Raw genomic sequence first — 20,356 nt, 5'->3', positions numbered from 1 at the left:
AGACGCTAATGAACCCTGATGAACTCTGGTGGAGCTTTGTATCAAGGTGTAGGACCATGGAATGTGAACAGAACAAAGAAGACGACTGTCGATTTTGGAAGAAACACAATTTGGTCAAACACTAGTCCCATCACGGGAGACAAAGTATTGGTGGTTGGGGAATATAAATACCTCAGTGTTCATCTAGATATGAGGCTTAACATAGATTCTTCATAAAATCTGAAAATTTATGAACAACCCTGAGCATCATCTTCATCAGTGTTATCAGTCAGAGGCTTCTTCAGATTTGCTGTTATACAGACTGCTACAGGAGTTCCTTCCTGCTCACAGTCATCAGTATCTTCAATAACTCTTTAAAGAACCCTGGATGATATGAACTGCAACATTTATTTATTTCTGTGTTCAATAAAGTGTCTTTATTTTCGGATTTTAGCGGATTTGTCCAAATGATAAAAAATCAGGTTGAATCAGACCATTTAATGTATGCGACTTTGACCAGATATGTACCAAACTTGTGTTTGAAAAATGTATGAAACCTAAAAAATGAATAACTAAAATGAAATAGTGGAGATGTGCATAAAAAAATTGGTCAGCAAATGAAAGAAGTGCTTTATTGACGTAATGCGATTAAATTGTTTTGCATTAATTATTGAGAAGGTACAAATAGTTCTTGACATGCTGCTTCTTTATGCAAATAAAAATAGATTAAGTATTTTTTCAAAACTATATTCCTGTTACATGGTTTTATCATTAATCATTATTTATAAAAACCCCAATATGTAAAGTACAGCAGTATATAAAAATCAAAATAATCTGGAGTTGGCTGAATCGCTGTGGAATATCTTTCCTGAGACGACCGCCCTGAAAGCTGATCGGAACCAGCTGTAAAAGAAAGCATAAATCAAAGGATTCAGCATTGAATTTGACAGCGTAAGCCAGTTCAGTGTTTCTATCACAGGAAGTGGTGGCGGGTCGTAGTATAATGGCTGGAAGACGACACAGATAAAGTAGGGAGTGAGACATAAAAGAAACACTCCCATCACAATTGCCAGGGTTTTGGTGGCCTTCCTCTCCATCCTGCTAGCTGTCGCTCCAGACTTCATGCTCTGGCCGTTTGTGCTCTGGATGCTGTTCAGTTGTCTCTGAGCAACCAGGAAAATCTTAAAGTAAATGCAGAGCATTATGACTGCTGGAAGGTAAAAGGAGAAAACGGGTCCCGTAGTGTTGGCCACTATAATGTCAATGGAGCATGTGTCCTCACATGCGCCTTGGCTGAATCCCGCAACAATGATGCCAACTCCTATTAGAAGAGAGACGCCCCAGCTGAACAGGATCATCACCCCGGTTACCCGAGCATTTATTTTCGTCCTGTACGTCAGGGGCTCGCACACCGCATGGTATCTGTCTATGGAGATGCAGCACAGGTTGAGAATAGAGGACGTGCACATTGTGACGTCGAAGCTGTCGCGTATTTTGCAGAACAAACTCTCATAGTGCATGCAGGAAGTCACGGTGAAAGCCATGCTGAAGGGGAACACCACGACCCCAACAAGCAGGTCAGCGACAGCAAGAGAGAGGATGAGGTAGTTGGTAGGAGTGTGGAGCTGTCTGAAGTAAATGATGGAAAATATTACAAGAAAGTTTCCACAGACAGTGATTACAGACAGTAATCCAAGGAAAATGTATAAAGACACACATACAACAGAGGGGTTATTTGCAAACATATAAGTGTCATTGTCCGAGATGTAGCAGGGATGTGTGGGGTCAACACCATTGCTGCTGTTGACCATAAGGTCTGCATCCATGCTGAAGAGTTTACTGGCATCGACCTATGATAATGAGAAAAGCAGACAGGATTCAGTTTAGCGTGTTGCAGGTTTGCTGTGTGGACTGTTTTCACTCACCCTTACCTTGTGATGTGTCCAGAGCTCAGCTCTGTGCACCTGGATTATAGGATCCACTTTTCATTACCATATTCACCACCTGATTTGATTAGCCAATTAGATGTAAGCTCCTTTATCATGTTTGCATAATATATGCATATTAGTGTGGGAACAGGTACACTTACTGGGAAATAATACAAATATAAGCAAAACAATTTTTTTTTAATAGTTGCATCTTCGTACAACCAGCTAGATTTATGAATGCCATATCGAGAAATATATTTATGTTTTTGTGAACACTCCTCACTGCAACTATTCCTGACTGGCATTTCAGAACTCCAATAATGGTGACTGTAGATTTGACTGAAATTCTGATGATGATCACAGTTATTCCATTTGTAATCTAACTTTTAAAATTAACTTTAAAGCAACAAGTTGTTTTTGTTTTTGCCTCAATTGTGCAGAGTAAAAGTGACAATAACACACTATTTTGCTTGCATGAGTTTGCTTTAGGCTGCCGATGAAGCAAAACTAAGATAAAACTGGTTTGCTTGGACCATAGTTGGTACTTTTTTGGTGGAAACAGGAAGAACAGTTTATAGCACCAGTTTAGTGATGGGACTGGTTAGACAGGAAACATAAATAAAAATAAAGTATAAGTATTTGTTTCTTATTACATCAAATACCCAGAGTTTAATCATTCCTGTGTTTAGTTTCAAAGTTATTTTTTTTTTTTTTTAAACTTTATTTTTGATCAGATTTTTATACATGGCAAAATACAGCCACAACACAAAAAAGGAGAGGAAATAATAGTAACAATAAAATAAAATAAAAAAAATCACAACAAGTACAATGAACTGCATACAGAACTGAAAGGTCACCAAGGGAGGGGGACAGCAATACTACACACACAAAATAAAATTAAATTACAGATAGAATTCAGGTGAACAGGTTACAATGTATGAAGAGATCCGTGAAGAGTCAAACAGGAGAGAGTTTCTTTGCATAGTTACCAAGTCCTGCAAAACTTTACAGCGCCAAACCTCAATTACCACCCCGAATAATTAATTAATGATACTCAACTTGCTTTAGCATTCCTATAAGTTAACCATTTCTACCAATATTTTTGAATTTTGTTTTCCTGGAGTCTTATGGAGAAGGTAAGCATTTCCATTTCACGTATTTCTTCTACAGTGGCTGACCAGTCACACAATGTCGGTGGGCTTCCACTAAGCCACTTTCTTGTGATTGATTTCTTTCCTGCTATCAGTAGTATTTTCAGAAGGTACTTATCTTGAGTGTTGAGTTCAGTTGGTAAATAACTTAAATATATAATTTTAAAATTGTGCTCTATTTCAAAACCAAGAATTACTTTTATCTCTTTGGCTACCTTTAGCCAATAGGGATAAATCAATGGGCAATCCCAGAAAATATGAAAGTTGTCAGCCATTATATTGTTACATCGTCTCCAACATTGCCCAGATTCAGCTCTTCCGGTCTGAGAAAATGTTTTTTTGGGGGTTATAAAAAACCTAACCTAATATTCTTCCATGAAAATTCCCTCCAGTGTCCTGAGCTGGTGGTGGTGGAGTTTGTTTGGCAAATGTTGAGCCACTCGTCCTCCGTCAGCGTTATTTTAGCCTCCTTTTCCCATGTATTTTTAATATATAATGTAGATGTTTTTTTATTATTTTCTAAGCACACATATAGTCTGGACAGCCTCTTCTTATAAGATTTACCTTTATAAGCATCAATAAAGATATTAATGAGGTCCTGATCATTTTTCTCCAATATTTTAATGTTTTTATTAAAGTGGTGCCTGAGCTGCAGGTATCTGAAAAAGTCTTGTTTATCAAGGTCAAATTTTTCCTGCAGTTGTTGGAAACTATCCAGATCAGTTCCAGAAGAAATCACGCAGTATGATGTCATGCCTTTTCTGGATAGTTGATTGAATTTTGAGTCAAGTTGTGCTGGTACAAAATCCCTATCATGTTCAATCCATCTTAATAACCTAGTTTTCCTCTCTAAAAGTGGGTTTCGAAACTCTCTAAACCAGATGCTGAGAGGGACTTTTGTGGAAACACTCAACTCATCTGCATACATAGTCTTGAGGTGTTTATCCCCCAGCAGAGCTTGCAGGGGGATGTCAATTTGACTTAATTCTAGTTCTTTCCATTTTGCTTCATAACCCTCTTCACACCAGTAAACCGCGAATTGCAGTTGTGCTGCTCTGTAATAATTTTCCAGACATGGGAGCGACATTCCTCCTTTATCTCTTGGTAATTGTAACGTTTTATAGCGTACCCTTGGTTTCTTATTCTGCCATATAAACCTGGAGATGATCCGATTCCACTCGTTAAATTGCTTGATAGGAATTTCTATTGATAAAGATTGAAAAAGGAACAACAGTTGAGGTAAAATTATCATTTTTATGATTTCTATTCGGTTGTACAAATCGAGCGTCAGGGGAGCCCATTTGTTCAGGTTATTTTTAACTTTATTAGTTATAGTACCATAATTTGCCTTGTATATTTTGATTAAATTTTTAGTAATATTAACACCTAAATATTTCATGGTTTTTGTTTTCCAATTAAATTTAAACCGATTACTTATATCTTCTTTGGGTGAGTAGTTAAAGCACAGGGTCTGAGTTTTTCCAATATTTAATTTATAACCTGAGTAAAGTCCAAATTGGTAGAGGCAGGACATGAGGTTAGGTAGACTGGCATCTGGGTCAAAAAGGGTCACCAGGACATCATCGGCGTATAGACATGACTTGTATTCTTTTCCCTTAAATATGATTCCCTTAATTTCTGGGTCTTCCCTAAATTTTTGGGCAAGTGGCTCTATAAAAAGTGCGAAGAGAATTGGGCTCAGAGGACATCCTTGCCGGCATCCTCGTTTCAGAGGAATTGTGCCTGAAAGGCCTCCATTTATTTTGATCCGGGCTACTGGCGAACTGTATATTGATTTTAAACAATTTATGATTGTATTATTAAAGCCAAACCTCTGCAGAACCAGATATAAGTATTCCCATCGTACAGAGTCAAAGGCTTTTTCAGCATCAAAACTGATTGCTAAAGATTTCAAATTATTTCTGTTCATGATGTCGAATAAGTGTAACGCTCGCCTCACATTATCCCGTGTACGTCTATTTTTGATAAATCCTGTCTGGTCTGTATCAATCAGTTCGGGGATAATATTTTCTAGTCTACTAACAATTATTGAAGTGAATATTTTATAATCAATGTTCAAGACTGAAATGGGCCGGTATGAGCTACACTTACTTTTATCCTTTCCTGGTTTTGGTATAACGGATATTATCGCTTGTTTCCAGGATGGTGGAGTCTCCCCTCCCTTAAGCACATGATTAAAACATTTTAACAGCATAGGTGTTATAGATCTCCTAAAGATTTTATACCATTCAGCTGGTAATCCGTCTCCTCCTGGTGACTTACTTGCTTTCAATTTTGAGATGGCTTTATCGACCTCTGCTGGTGTTATATCTGCAGATAACCACTTATTTTGCTCATTGCCAATTGAGGGGAGATCCAAAGAATCTAGAAACTGTTTTACTGAGGGTAGCTCAGTTAATTTGGGTTGACTATATAAATTCCTGTAGTATATTTCAAATGATTTATGTATTTCGTCTGGGGAGAAACACATCTGGTTGGAAATGGGGTTTCTAATTTTAAAGATGGATCTGTCAAGTTGTTGTTGTTTTAGTCGCCAGGCTAATATTTTTTTCGCTCAGGGTCCATTTTCATAGTAAGTTTGTTTAATATATTTGAGATTAAGTATCACTTTGTTGTTGAGCTTCCGATTTAGGTCTACTTTTATTGCAGCTATTTGCTGTAGTAGAGCAGGGTCTTTGGTTTCAATATGTTTCTGCTCTAAAATGTTTAGTTGTTTAGTCATGTCATTGAATTGCTCAGATTTTTCTTTTTTCTTCCTTGATGCCCACATTATAATTTTTCCACGTAGTACTGCTTTTGCCGCATCCCATAATATACTTGGAGATATTTCTTCGCTGTTATTAAATTCAACATATTCTGTAAATTCCTTGTTAATGAATTCCTCAAATTTGTTATCGTTCAACAAAGCTGTGTTAAGTCTCCATATTGTTGTCTTAGGGTGAGAGTCTAAATGTAGTTTCAAGTATACCCCAGAGTGATCCGACACATCCCTAGTACCAATAGTACAGTCTAGGACCCTGTATCTGTCTGCTCTAAATAGGAAAAAATAATCAATTCTTGAGTAAACTCCATGAGGGTGGGAGAAAAAGGTGAACTCTTTAGCCGATGGGTGGCATTCCCTCCAGACATCCAATAAGCCAATCCTTTTAATCATTTTGTTTATATACAGGGATTCTGAGTTGATTTTTTTTAAAGGGTTTGAAGAATCCAGGGAAGGATGCAGTTGTGCATTCCAGTCCCCTCCACATACCAACACGCCAGGTGTTTCAGTCAATATAAGATCAAATATTTTATCAATAAATGTTTTGTCATGTCCTGGAGGCCTATATATGTTAAATAAAGTTACTTCGTTTGAGTCTAGTGTTCCCCTCACAAAGTTATTTTAACACATAATGTGGTAAAGGTTTGTCCGGAAACATTCATGCTGATTCTATTAAATACTGTGGATGTCTAATTCATTGTTTATCTAGAGCAGGACTGGCAAACCTGCGTCTCTCCAGCTGTTGTTGAAAAAGCTAATTTGCAGTTATCAAAATGAGCTACAATAGATTGATAGCTAGCATCTTCAAGTGGCCTAGTAGGGGATTTTTGGGTATTCCCCTACATCATCCATCAAGAGCGTATAACTCTTCATATCATGAAACCTGTGCTGGAAATGATGAATTTTAGTCACACTTGTGCAAACACAGAAAGTTCCAAAATGTAATCACTGATCTTCTAAATCTGATTCATACATTTTGGTCTCTTTTGTTGTTGGGATCTTGTGTAAATGTGCTGTAAATAAACACTGTGTCATAGAAACATTAACGTTTATTCATTTTATAAACATCAATTCCCAATGAAAGTTACATGTGCATTAAAACATAAGGTTAGAAGAGCTTTACGTTTGCAAAGTCTCCTTGAAAAATCTTTCCAGAAATCATCATTCCGACAGCTGATCGAAACCAGCTGTAAAAGAAAGCATAGATAAAAGGATTCAACATAGAATTTGACAAAGTTAGCCAGTTTAGAGTTTCAATAACAGAAATTGGTGTTACATCATATGATAAAGGCTGAAAGATGATGCACAGAAAGTAGGGGCTCCAGCACAAGATAAAAACCCCCATCACAACAGCAAGAGTTTTTGTTGCTTTTCTTTCCGTCTTGCTAGCAGCTGCAGTAGACTTTTTGCTTCGACAGCCAGTACTGTGGATGCTGTTTAACTGACTCTGCGCAACAAGGAAAATCTTTAGATAAATACCAAGCATTATAATGACTGGGACATAGAAAGAAAAAATACATGCCAAAGTGGTCGATATCAAAGCATCAATTACACAGTCCCCTTCACATTTTCCCTGATTGAATCCTGCAATGATGATGCCAATTCCAATTAAGGCCGCCGTACCCCAGCATCCCAGAATCATCATTGCAATGATACGGTCAGTCATTGTACTTTTGTAAGTCAGCGGCTTACACACAGCGTGATACCTGTCAATAGAAATGCAACACAGGTTCAAAATCGAAGCTGTGCTCAGTGTTACGTCAAAGCTGCCTCGCACTTTGCAAAACAAATCTTCATCATACCAGCATGAAGTGACGGTGAACGCCATATTGAAGGGGAAAACTAAAATGCCGACAAGCAGGTCGGCCACAGCGAGGGAGAGGACAAGGTAGTTGTTGGGAGTGTGGAGCTGCTTGAAGTAAATGATTGACGTTAGCACAAGGAGATTTCCACACACTGTTATGAGAGACAGTAAGCCAAGGAAAACATACAATGCTACACAAATAAAAGAAGGGTTGCTTGTAAATTTGTAAGATGAGTCGTATGATTCATAACAGAGATGTATGGCAGTTCTGCTGGCATTCACCTCTGGTCCCATAGTGGATGATATCTGAAATGTCACAATCAGTATAAATATGCTTTACTATTAAAAACCACAACATCAGCGCCAGTATGGATCGTACACATCACAGTCAAAACATCAGTATAAAGCTCATGTAGCTTACCAAGCATGTCAGAATGCACTCACCCTCTTCCCTCTTACCAAGGTGCCTGACAATTAAATAGGGGAGTCTATCTAATTATCATAATGAATGCAAACATTCAGTCACCAAGTCAGATGGGACACACTACAACTTGTGCATGGTGTTGTGAATATATTAGTGAATATATTACAGATTTGGTTTAGGGTTGACAACCACTGAAACAAATACAACAGAGCATCTCAACGGGTTACATAGCTGTCGGCTAAGAACAAATGAAAATTGAGGCCTTGTCCACACCTAACCTTGCCTTTTTAATATGATGTAGTGGAGACATTTGTTTTTATAAAATAATCTCGTCCAGACATGATCGGTTAAAGAAAAGTCTTCATCCACACAAACCTGATTAATTCCACTACTGAGTGTTTTCTTAAACATGTCAATCCCATTGAGAGCAGGGTAGGTCAAAAATAAAACCTAGGGACGTGCTGTGGTGGCGCAGGGGGTTAGCACGCCCCACGTTTGGTGGCCTTAGTCCTGGACGCGGACATCGCGGGTTCGACTCCTGGTCCCGACGACCTTTGCCGCATGTCTTCCCCCCTCTCCTCACCCTCTTTCCTGTCTGCCTACTGTCGAAAAAATATGAGCCACTAGCGCCGCAAAAACTCTTCGGAGAAAAAAATGGAAAAAAAAATTAAATAAATAAATAAAACCTTTATCAGCCGAACACAATCCTTCAAAACAACCACCACTTCCTGTTAGAAATTAAACATGGCACCAGGAGATGCATTTGTGTGGACAAGCAGACATGTTGAACCACTTTTGAATACCATCTTCGCCGAATCCGTCATTTTCAACTCTGTTCTATGGCCATATGTCGTTGCAGATATTTGTAGTGACAGCTTTCATTGTTTTCTGGACTTGCAAAGAGTTTGCTGGTAACTTGCATTCAAATGCTTTCTCGAGCTGAATTTGTTCGAGGGCAGAGGCACATTGTGTTTGTGGGCGGTGTCTTGTTAACTGGTTTCAGAGATTGTTTGTGTTTCCACAATATTTCACACCCACAAAGCAAATCTTACAAACCTTTCGGCTTTTCTCCAGTTTATTGCTTTGCGTTTTAAATCCAAAATACTTGCAGACATTTACCTTCAAGTCTGTTGACGGTGTTTTCTATCATTCCACCATTGATGACCTGTGCACTATTTACCTCAGGATCTGCTGTCTCTGTTCTGTGATTTTACTTGACCCACCATTTCACAGAATGCTTAGGGGCTGGATTGTGTACACAGGTGGGCATGGATGTAAATGGGGCACCTCAATGAGTAGCTTGGGTTCAAAGAACAAATACTTTCGACTTCCTAGGATATCCCTGCTGTGAATGTGTTAAGGAGACAATATTTGAAAATTAACGCACAATTGACAGACAGAAAAATGAGGGCAATTAAGTGTTTATATGATCTTAAATAAATAAATAAAAAACCCTGGCATTAGAGGTCTGTGTTTACACGTGATATCGGCTAGATCATTTCTAAATGAAAGTCAAGGTGGAAATGAAATGATTTTTTCTATATATCATGCAGGATCAGTGGTGGTTTCTGATATGGGTGACATGGACAACTGCCCAGAGTGGCATTTTGTAAGGTGAGAGCCCCCAAACTTGCTAGGATCACCTCTGTGCAGGATGCTGGAAACTGTACAATCAAGTTTAACAATCATGTCTGTAGTTAAGTCCTACTTCCTGTGTCTATACTAGTTTAGTTTATTTAACAGAGACAATGTGCTATAAAAACATTAATAAATCTGTTGCTTTGCAACTTGTTTCTATTTGTTGAGACTAAGAACAAATGGAATATTTCATAAAACAAATTAGACATATTAGATTGAAAGTCTCCATATACCCCATATATAGTCATTTAATTTGTGTGTGTAAATAAGACGTTATTGAAATATGGTGGCAGTCTACAAAAAACACATCTTGAACATAAAGGAGTTTAATTTAATTAGTTTTACATTGATAAATTATTTTTCCATTTTCGCTGACAAAGATTTCGCTTTGACAAATCATTAACGTCTGGCTTTGTTTGCAGTTAACATATTCTTAAGCACTCGTAAAGCTACAGGTGCTATCAGCACAATTTCAATAAGGCATTATGGATTTACTCTAAGAAGAACTTCAAACATCAAAAAAGTTTGGAGTCAGTGAAATCTCCCAGAACAATTTTTCCTGAAATAATCATCTTGAACGCTGACCTGAACCACCTATAAAACAAAGCATAAATAAACGGGTTGAACGTTGAATTGGACAGCACAAGCCAGTTGAGTATTTCTACCAGAGGGCCAGGATGGGAGGCGGTGCTGAAAGTAAAAACGGTTGTACATAAAAAGGAAGGCAGCCAACAGAGCAGAAAAACTCCCATTACAATCGCTAAGGTTTTAGTGGCCTTCCTCTCCATCTTGCTGACAGATGCCCCAGAGTTTTTCATGCTCTGGATGCTGTGTGCTTGCTTTTGCGCCACAAAAAAAATCTTTAGGTAGATGCATATCATTACCAGAAGTGGTAAGTAAAACGTAATCAGAACAATCAGAATTTTTCCCAGCACAACGGTAAAAAAACAGTTTTGTCCACATTTTGATCTGTTAAACCCTACTAGGCTGACCGCAACCACACCTGGAACGCCCCAGCTCACCAACATCATCACCACAATAACATGGCTGCTGATTTTAGTTCTGTATGCCAGCGGCTGGCACACTGCGTAATATCTGTCAACAGAAATGCAACAGAGGTTCAGAATGGAGCACGTGCTGAGCGTTATGTCGAAGCTGCTTCTCACTTTGCAAAACATCTCCTCATGATACAAACACGAGGTAATGGAGAACTCCATTGTGAGAGGGAAGACCAGAGCGCCCACAAGCAGGTCAGCCACAGCCAAAGAGAGGATGAGAGCATTGGTCGGAGTGTGAAGCTGCCTGAAGTAAACGATGGAGATTATTACCAGGAGGTTTCCACAAACAGTTATTACAGATATGGAACCAAGAAAAACATTCAAAAATACACACACAATAGTAGGCGTTTCTGTCGGCAGATAAGAAGCCATTTTAAAGCAAGGGTTTACATTAGACTCAGTGTTGTTAGTGGGAAAATGACCAAAATCAAGTTCCATTTTTAGTCACATTACTCAGTAATATCCGCAGAAATAAATAAAAAAAAATAAAGCTCTGATCAGTCATTTAAACCAAAGTCAAGAAGTCAGCAATCACTTCTCTCTTCAACTCATTCCCTGTGCATGACAAACTATCAGCGTGACCTCAGTACTTGCTCTACTCTGTCCACTGCGATTATGCATTCTGAACCCTCTATTATCTACCTCTGTCTTCATGAATCAGTAACTCCCTACATAGGTCTGATGAGGTATCATGCACCCAAGAGATCCCCTAGCAACAACCATGAGCAACACATTACCATTTGCCATGTAAACTAAGATAAGATCATTTATTAGTCTCCCATAGGAGCTATTTGTCCAGGAAGTAGGGGCAAGGCTGCAGTACAACAATAAACAATACTTCAAAAAAGACAATAACCATAGGTACATAAAAATAACATCAATACAAAAAGTAAAAAAATACATAAAAACACAAACGTCAGATTGGCATTACATCCCCATAGCCATCTCATTTCCATTCATATACAATACATCTTCTTCCTGCTATTCTTGATCATCGTCTGGGCCTCCCATTACTCTGTACAGGCCTCGCTAGTCAGCCATTTATCAGACTGATGGAGAGTGGTACAAACGAATATTTAAGATGGTTATATTAACACAAAGGAACCCTGAACCTTCTCCCTGAACCTTCATCCTTCAGTAGATTAACTTGAGCAGTATTTCTCAATTTCAGTTCTCAGGGACCACTGCCCTGCATATTTTAGATGTTTTTGCTCCTCCAGAACACCTGATTCAAACGACTGTATGATCTCCTCGTTCTGAAATGTGAAAATATGACTAGGTTATTGGAAGCGACTATTAACCCTCACTCGATCACAGCATGACGGTCAGGAGGAGCGCGGCAAATGTCACGGTCAGACACAGAGGAAACGGGGGGGTCAGTGGGCTGTCCCATCAGACCGTCAGTTTCCAAAACCCCACAAAAAATAAACCTTGTAAAAGAGCACACAGGATCAGCATAAGAGTAGAAAGCTCTTGGAATACCTAACCAGAAACACAAAGAAGTTTTTTTGTTTTTTTTTAAAGTAAACATAAAAATAAATACAATGAAAATAACCTTTTCTTTGCACTTTAGTTGTTTCATCCTAATTAATGTGTCCAATTTCTTTTGTCATTTTATTTGCTGAAGTTGTTAGAATGTAGATCAGTAAAGACAGACAGTGGTTTCAGAGTTCCAGTGAATAAAAAAAGACACCTGACCTCAGTCTCCCTATGTGTTTACATTCTGACCATTGTGCTTCCAACCATTTCACCAAAGAGACTCTGTAACCTGTCCAGCTATGACTGTCTACACCAGTCATAGCTGGTGTAGACAGCTATGTATAATAAATAAACAAACAATGCTAAGTCTGGTAGGAGTGTCCCCTCCCACTCTGTACAAGTACGCTGATCGCTGTGTTTCAGGATTACTGAAGGTGATGAGTAAAGGTGATTGTATACGATTCTCATTGGTCCTGAGTGCTTACTTAGCCCACGTCTCTTCACTTATATTACACGTGGATATTTTGTTGGTTTTATCACTAAAACTATCCAAAATGTTTGTGCAAAACACCTTTATGGAGTATCTGACACCAGACAATATTTTTAAAGCCATTCTATTCTTTTATTCTGATATCTATTCCACTTTTCCACTTTATTCCACTTTATTACTTTTATTGAAGCCAGTTGTACTTTATAGCAGTTGAACAATTAAAATTGTAAAATTAATTCTGTCAATGTATTTTTCTTTAAAGGTTAAGGCACATTGTTATTTTTTTCAGCTGGAAAATTTTTGTGAGCTTTGTAAATTAGAATATAAATATGAAAATCTTAATGTATACAACGCAGTGAGAAAACTGACCCAGTGTACAAGAGAAACTTAGATAACTACACAAACTGTCATTCTCGCCATGGCACGTTATTCTTAACTAAATCAAACCCAAGACTGCAGCATGTTTTTAATTTTATATATTAAGTGTAGCTTTGCTGACATTTCAGTACTGAGATGAATTTCTCTTCTCAGACTCAAAATATGTCAAATGAGCTTGGTGTCTGTTAAATCCCCCTGAAATATTTTTCCTGACATTATGATTCTGAAAGCTGACCTGAACCAGCTGTAAAAGAACGCATAGATGAATGGATTGAGCATTGAGTTGGAGAGCGTGAGCCAGTTAAGGGTTTCATACACCATCACTGACACACCACCTAATAACTGGAGGGAAAAACAGAGAAAGAAAGGCAGCCAGCACATCAGAAAAACTCCTAGAACAATGGCCAGAGTTTTGGTTGCCTTTCTTTCCATGTTGATCACAGTTGCACCAGGCTTTACTGCATTCTGGATGCTGCGAGCCTGTCTTTGTGCAACAAGAAATATCTTCAGGTATATACACAGCATTATGGTCACTGGGAGATAGAACGAGAAAACTGGGGCTAAAACCTTTTCAAGCACAACATCATAGAAGCAATTTTCTTGGCATTTTTCCTGATTTACTTCTGAAACAATAAAACCGATCGCAAGAAGTACGGCAACGCCCCAGCTCATGAGGATCATAACCAGAACAATACCAGTGTTTATCTTAGATTTGTATGTCAGAGGCTGACACACTGCATAGTACCGGTCCACAGAAATACAGCACAAATTAAAAATAGAGGTCGTGCTCAGTATGACATCGACGCTGTCTCGTATTTTGCAGAATAAGTCTCTGTAATACAGACAGTAGCTGAGAGAGAAAGACATGCTCAGAGGAAAGACTACGATACCAACAAGTAGATCGGTCACAGCCAGAGAGACGACAAGGTAGTTAGACGGGGTGTGGAGCTGCTTAAAGTAAATGATGGAGATTATTACAAGAAGGTTTCCACACACTGTAATAGCAGACAGTAAGCCAAGGAAAATGTAGAGCAAAGTACATATTGTAGAAGAAGTCCTTCTCATTATCTTAGAGACGTTGTTAATTTCATAACAAGGGTGGAAATCATAACCAACATAAAAACCAGTTTCTTCTTCCATTGCTCTTTGTAATTACTATAAATGTCAATAACATTCATATGTCAAACAGAACAGACTACAAAACCACCTTATTTTAGAAAATAACACCTTAGTATAATCTCTCAAATGAGCTAGTTAGCACATCTAAATCACCTAAACAACGTCAAGTCTTGCTGTCAGGTCAATGTGCTGCTGAATCACCTTGTCTTGATACTTATTATGCTCAAACATTACGCAATCCAAAACCCATCCAACAGGAAGGGAGGAACCTGCGGACCAATGAAAAGTTTTCATTGACTTGTTTTTGTTTCTATGGGTAACTATTTATGTAACTATTTACATTTTTTTTGTGACAGACCCTTCATTCACATAACGTCATTTGGTATTTACAACTGAAAGCACATTAATAGTGTTTATGCTCTCAAGCACATTGCTTAAGAGCACAATTAGAGGTTCCTCATGTGAATGTCACCCATGCAACAAATATAGTTTTTGGTTTGATGCAAATCATTGACACAAGCCATAATTTGAAATAATTGTAATTAAATGCACGCTAAATATTAGCTAAAGAGCTAAATAAAAACTTAGCTCTGCTATGTTACATGGGTCGCACACTCTACCTCTCCACTACTGATTCTGGATCCAATTCTTTTTAGGACAAGTTTAAAACAATATGCGTAGAAAAATAACAAATGACATTGGCATGAAAGCTATGCAGTAATTTAAGGTCAGGGAACCATGTAATAAAAAAAGTAACATTTACTGTTCTTTTTAAAACATTTATATAGTAATATAATTTCCTAATATGAAAGGTTCTGCACTAATTTAGATGCATAGCAAATAATATTAAATACCTTCTTAGTACGATACTTTGCTTAGCTTCTTCTTCATTAGCTGGTTTGTTCTTTCACCCCCCCGCGTGCCCCTCTTTCCCTCCCCCTCACTGCTCCGGGTCGCGCGCGTGTTGTTGATAGTTGTAGGCAATAGTGAATTAGCAATGGCGTTTTTCACTTGGTCTCTGCAGGACTTGCCCACAATAACGATGTTTATAGGATTATAGAAACGACTTCAACAGTTCCAACTTCCAAAAAGGACAAGGGATTTAAGTTGCATGTGTCCAGTTTTATAAAGGACTTTGGAGGTAAGTGAATGTTTCTAAGTTCTCCGAAATGCCTCATATGTGTTTAACACAGCTAACATAACCAGTCTTACATAAGTGCTTTGTAAATATTAAGTGTTTGTACTGTCGTATTTGCCCCAATGTTAATCTCAGTCTCACACAAGGAGGCAGGAGACGTGACAGTTAGAGCGGACTGCTTCAGGTCCATGAGGAGGAGCCAAAATCCTCATTCGTTGAGCTTAAGAAAAAGCGACCCAACATGTTCATTGGTCTGTGGCGGAAATTTAAACTGGAGTACTCACCAATACTCCTGGCATATAGGCGGTAATGACGTTTTTTACGGTCTGACACAAAGATGAAAAGAAGGGTACGGAAAATGTGACAGAGACAGAGGTAAATAAATTTCACATCATCCCGGTCTCAACAAACGGGTGGCGGAGCGCATCGTGGCAGTAGATGAGTTTCTGAGTGTGACGAACGAAGGTGCCAATCCAGAAAAAACCTTGTAAAGCATTTGCAATATCTAAAAAAAAATCGGCTGCGGCATCAACATGATGTACACAGTCGACTAACACAAGATTCAGCCTGTGAACATGGCAGTGAATGTACTGCAATTCACAACAACACCACAAAAACAAAAAAAACACTCAGATATTTCCCACACACAGAGCAGAACATTCAGTCTGTTGCAGTAGCATGGATTTAGGCTTAATGTTCATTTTGCGATTATTAATAAGTGATTGCTGTGGTAAGAGAAGAAAACTATAAATATATCGCTGCACTTGACTTTACTGTATTTCTGGCTCGCTGTTACTGTCTCTTACTCTGCAGTTGTGGAGTCACAATGTCTGGGATCATGAGCGCCCCCTGCCAAAAGGCAAGAGAACTGCCTGCCTCACCTTGAATCTGTTCTCTGCCGTTTCTGATCGCTGCTCAGCACACGAAACACGTTACAGTTGGTGACAAAAAAAACACTGTACATTATACACACAAGCTAAATTATGGAAAATCAGTTCATACATTAAATGTTTTTAGCCATTTTATTGGCGACGCACAGACAGGAGGCGGAACATGCTCTCATAGAATGGCAGCCACTGAAGTTAGCGAGAGGTTGCGCAATCGAAGGTGAGGTTCAGCTCGCTGCTGCCTCACCTGCTTCGCTTCCGAGGATTTGAATGGGAAAATGCGAAAATCCAGCAATTTTGAAGAAAAACTAATCAGAATTGGTTAAGCTAAATGAAGAATAGGTACTTTATAGTACAAACCACAGGGTGAAAATAGCGATATAAATGATTTTACCATTATTATTTTTCCATGATGACAGGTTGAGACTCTGCCTTGCCTGCCTCCCCTGACCGCACGTCACTGACTGCTTGTGGCACCTCTTTTTTCAACTTTTCTTGAACTCCATCGTTGCATCCCGACATGACAGCAACACTGTCATAACACCGTCCCACGCAGCAATTTACATCAATATTACAACGACTGAGTGTCATTTTGATGCTCTCAAAAAGCAATTCTGCATCTAATCCTTCTGCTGGGGTAAAATTAAAAACTTCTACCACCACTTTTTCTCAATCTGGCTGCAAATAACGAACGATCACTGACGTCTGTTCATGTTTGCTGATGTCTTTACTTTGATCCACCAAAATAGCAAAGTGTTCAGCTTTCTTCACTTTGTTGCTCATTTGTTTTCTTATCATTTCAGGCATTACATTAAGTACTTCGTTCTGTATGTCGTGGTGAACGTACTTGGCATTAGATGGGTTAGATGTTAAAAGCGATCCAAAAACCGATCCATATTGGCAATATGGGTTCCTCTCAATTGCTTCATGGAAGTGATAATACTCATCGCAAAGGTCAAATCCTGTTGCATGATTTAAAAAAAAACGTAAACAATTTAGAATAATTATTTATTGAAAATTATACATTGTTTTGAGGGAAATGCCACAACTGCACATTCAAAACGTTAAATTAGATTAAAAAAAACAAACCTAAATCCGCTGCCGTTGTGCTAACTTAGCCTTGTGTTTGGCTACACGGCTAATCAATACATAGCCTTGCTAGTTCCAACATTGGTTAGGAATTTGCTACTTATTTCGTTGTTGTTCATTGGGCGTTGCAACTACATTTTGTTCTAAGTTTTTACCTGGTTCAGGGCTGCTCTCACTGTTTTATGCTAGCCTAGTTTATGGTTTTTACCAGGGGTTGAAGTAATTTTCTACATTTATTTGTGATGATGTACTTCCAGTGAATAAACGTGAGCCAGGAAAAGCAACAGGCTGGCAACAGTATGGTCTAGTAGTAAAAATTCTATTAAACAGCAAAAATACGTCAGTTGTTGTCAGATTCTGCAGGATTTTAACCATAAACGACGTGATGACTGGACCAGAAACACATGGGGAGTTTATCCTGAATGGACCTGCTGTGCACACTTGATGACATCTCAGGTATGTGGCGCACTTGCCGATTTATTAATGCGTTCACATGCACACCATTATATGGAAGTTTGCTTGAGCATAAACATATTATTTATAAATTATCATTTAACATGTTTTTTCTTAAAAGTCCTAAATGCCACTTTGAAGCTTCTCTGTTTTTCCAAGACTGAAATATTTACATTATGTTGTTGTGTCTCTTACATAAAAAGCCAAGTTTAGATCATTAATTGACTATCGAGGTCTGTTTATCCTAATGGGTTTAGTATCAAGCTTTCCGTTTTATTATGCTTTATGGTAGTTTTATTTATTAAAGTGGCACACTTAAGAGCGATTAAAGATTACTTTTGTCAGTAAAGTCACAGCTAGGAAGCCTCAATGATTGACATTTAATTTGCTGATATTTTTGCTCTGCCAACTTCCCTGTTATGTAGCAGGACGTTTGTTTTACATTACCACTACTTCACTCTTTCCTTTTCATTCCTCTCATGCAGCTCTGGATTCGACTACCCTCCTACCCATGTAAATAAAGGCCAAAAGCTCAACAACTGAAGTGCCAATTCAGGCAGCAGCTTTCATGAAGCACTTTACATCGATGTGGAGAAACTTTGGCTGATGCCTGCATGGTAATGAGCGTCACACAAAGCTTAATAAAATTTAAATTGAGTCATTTATTAGGAGAAAGACAAATTGCGGTAAAATAGTTTAAATATGTTTATTGTTTAAATTAACAGATGACAAATAGGGTTTCATGATAGAAATATTTTCCTTCACAACATTAATAATAAGAGAACAAAGTCTTACGTTACATTCAGGACTTTAATACATTTTGCTGTTCTTAAAGCATCGCAAGATCCTGATCTAATTATATGATGTTACATTATCAGTATGCCATAAACAAAGTCAATAAGAGTCATCTAAAAAAAGACTGCATTAAAATATTTAAATTCAATATGACAAGATTTTTCACAATATGTTCCAGACTGGAGGGTTATTTGCTTCTTAGAATTAAAATGTATCAAAATAGCTTAGTGTTTGTATTTCCTTGAAATATTTTTCCAGAAATGATCATTCTGAATGCCGACCTGAACCAGCTGTAAAAGAACGCATAGATGAATGGATTGAGCATTGAGTTGGACAGTGCAAGCCAGTTAAGGGTTTCATACACCATCATTGATACGCCACCCAACAACTGGAAGGAAAAACAGAGAAAGAAAGGCAGCCAGCACATCAGAAAAACTCCTAGAACAATGGCCAGAGTTTTGGTTGCCTTTCTTTCCATGTTGATCACAGTTGCACCAGGCTTTACTGCATTCTGGATGCTGCGAGCCTGTCTTTGTGCAACAAGAAATATCTTCAGGTATATACACAGCATTATGGTCACTGGGAGATAGAACGAGAAAACTGGGGCTAAAACCTTTTCAAGCACAACATCAGAGAAGCAATTTTCTTGGCATTTTTCCTGATTTACTTCTGCAACAATAAAACCGATCGCAAGAAGTACGGCAACGCCCCAGCTCATGAGGATCATAACCAGAACAATACCAGTGTTTATCTTAGATTTGTATGTCAGAGGCTGACACACTGCATAGTACCGGTCCACAGAAATACAGCACAAATTTGAAATGGAGGTTGCGGTCAGTATGACATCGACGCTGTCTCGTATTTTGCAGAATAAGTCTCTGTAATACAGACAGTAGCTGAGAGAGAAAGACATGCTCAGAGGAAAGACTACGATACCAACAAGTAGATCGGCCACAGCCAGAGAGACGACAAGGTAGTTAGACGGGGTGTGGAGCTGCTTAAAGTAAATGATGGAGATTATTACAAGAAGGTTTCCACACACTGTAATAGCAGACAGTAAGCCAAGGAAAATGTAGAGCAAAGTACATATTGTAGAAGAAGTCCTTCTCATTATCTTAGAGACGTTGTTAATTTCATAACAAGGGTGGAAATCATAACCAACATAAAAACCAGTTTCTTCTTCCATTGCTCTTTGTAATTACTATAAATGTCAATAACATTCATATGTCAAACAGAACAGACTACAAAACCACCTTATTTTAGAAAATAACACCTTAGTATAATCTCTCAAATGAGCTAGTTAGCACATCTAAATCACCTAAACAACGTCAAGTCTTGCTGTCAGGTCAATGTGCTGCTGAATCACCTTGTCTTGATACTTATTATGCTCAAACATTACGCAATCCAAAACCCATCCAACAGGAAGGGAGGAACCTGCGGACCAATGAAAAGTTTTCATTGACTTGTTTTTGTTTCTATGGGTAACTATTTATGTAACTATTTACATTTTTTTTGTGACAGACCCTTCCTTCACATAACGTCATTTGGTATTTACAACTGAAAGCACATTAATAGTGTTTATGCTCTCAAGCACATTGCTTAAGAGCACAATTAGAGGTTCCTCATGTGAATGTCACCCATGCAACAAATATAGTTTTTGGTTTGATGCAAATCATTGACACAAGCCATAATTTGAAATAATTGTAATTAAATGCACGCTAAATATTAGCTAAAGAGCTAAATAAAAACTTAGCTCTGCTATGT

At 38.2% G+C, this 20,356-nt stretch overlaps 5 protein-coding genes across 5 annotated transcripts; all 5 read right to left on the bottom strand.

Moving 5' to 3' along the window:
* Positions 1 to 803: 803 nt before the first annotated feature.
* LOC114158761 (trace amine-associated receptor 1-like) lies at positions 804 to 1,805 on the bottom strand. The gene has a single exon (XM_028040595.1). It carries the CDS (start codon positions 1,803 to 1,805, stop codon positions 804 to 806), a length of 1,002 nt encoding a protein of 333 aa, XP_027896396.1.
* Positions 1,806 to 6,948: 5,143 nt separating this feature from the next.
* LOC114159148 (trace amine-associated receptor 1-like) lies at positions 6,949 to 7,938 on the bottom strand. Its single transcript, XM_028041263.1, has one exon. It carries the CDS (start codon positions 7,936 to 7,938, stop codon positions 6,949 to 6,951), a length of 990 nt encoding a protein of 329 aa, XP_027897064.1.
* A 2,283-nt stretch (positions 7,939 to 10,221) lies between these two features.
* On the bottom strand, positions 10,222 to 11,202 carry LOC114158923 (trace amine-associated receptor 1-like). Its single transcript, XM_028040845.1, has one exon. It carries the CDS (start codon positions 11,200 to 11,202, stop codon positions 10,222 to 10,224), a length of 981 nt encoding a protein of 326 aa, XP_027896646.1.
* Positions 11,203 to 13,276: 2,074 nt separating this feature from the next.
* LOC114158856 (trace amine-associated receptor 1-like) lies at positions 13,277 to 14,251 on the bottom strand. Its single transcript, XM_028040748.1, has one exon. The coding sequence runs from the start codon at positions 14,249 to 14,251 to the stop codon at positions 13,277 to 13,279; it is 975 nt and encodes a 324-aa protein (XP_027896549.1).
* A 4,555-nt stretch (positions 14,252 to 18,806) lies between these two features.
* On the bottom strand, positions 18,807 to 19,778 carry LOC114158855 (trace amine-associated receptor 1-like). Its single transcript, XM_028040747.1, has one exon. It carries the CDS (start codon positions 19,776 to 19,778, stop codon positions 18,807 to 18,809), a length of 972 nt encoding a protein of 323 aa, XP_027896548.1.
* Positions 19,779 to 20,356: the final 578 nt, after the last annotated feature.

The sequence above is a fragment of the Xiphophorus couchianus genome, chromosome 15 (assembly GCF_001444195.1).
Source record: "Xiphophorus couchianus chromosome 15, X_couchianus-1.0, whole genome shotgun sequence".
Classification (NCBI taxonomy): domain Eukaryota; kingdom Metazoa; phylum Chordata; class Actinopteri; order Cyprinodontiformes; family Poeciliidae; genus Xiphophorus; species Xiphophorus couchianus.
Note: the sequence above shows the minus strand (reverse complement) of the source record. Positions and strands in the feature narration are given on the sequence as shown.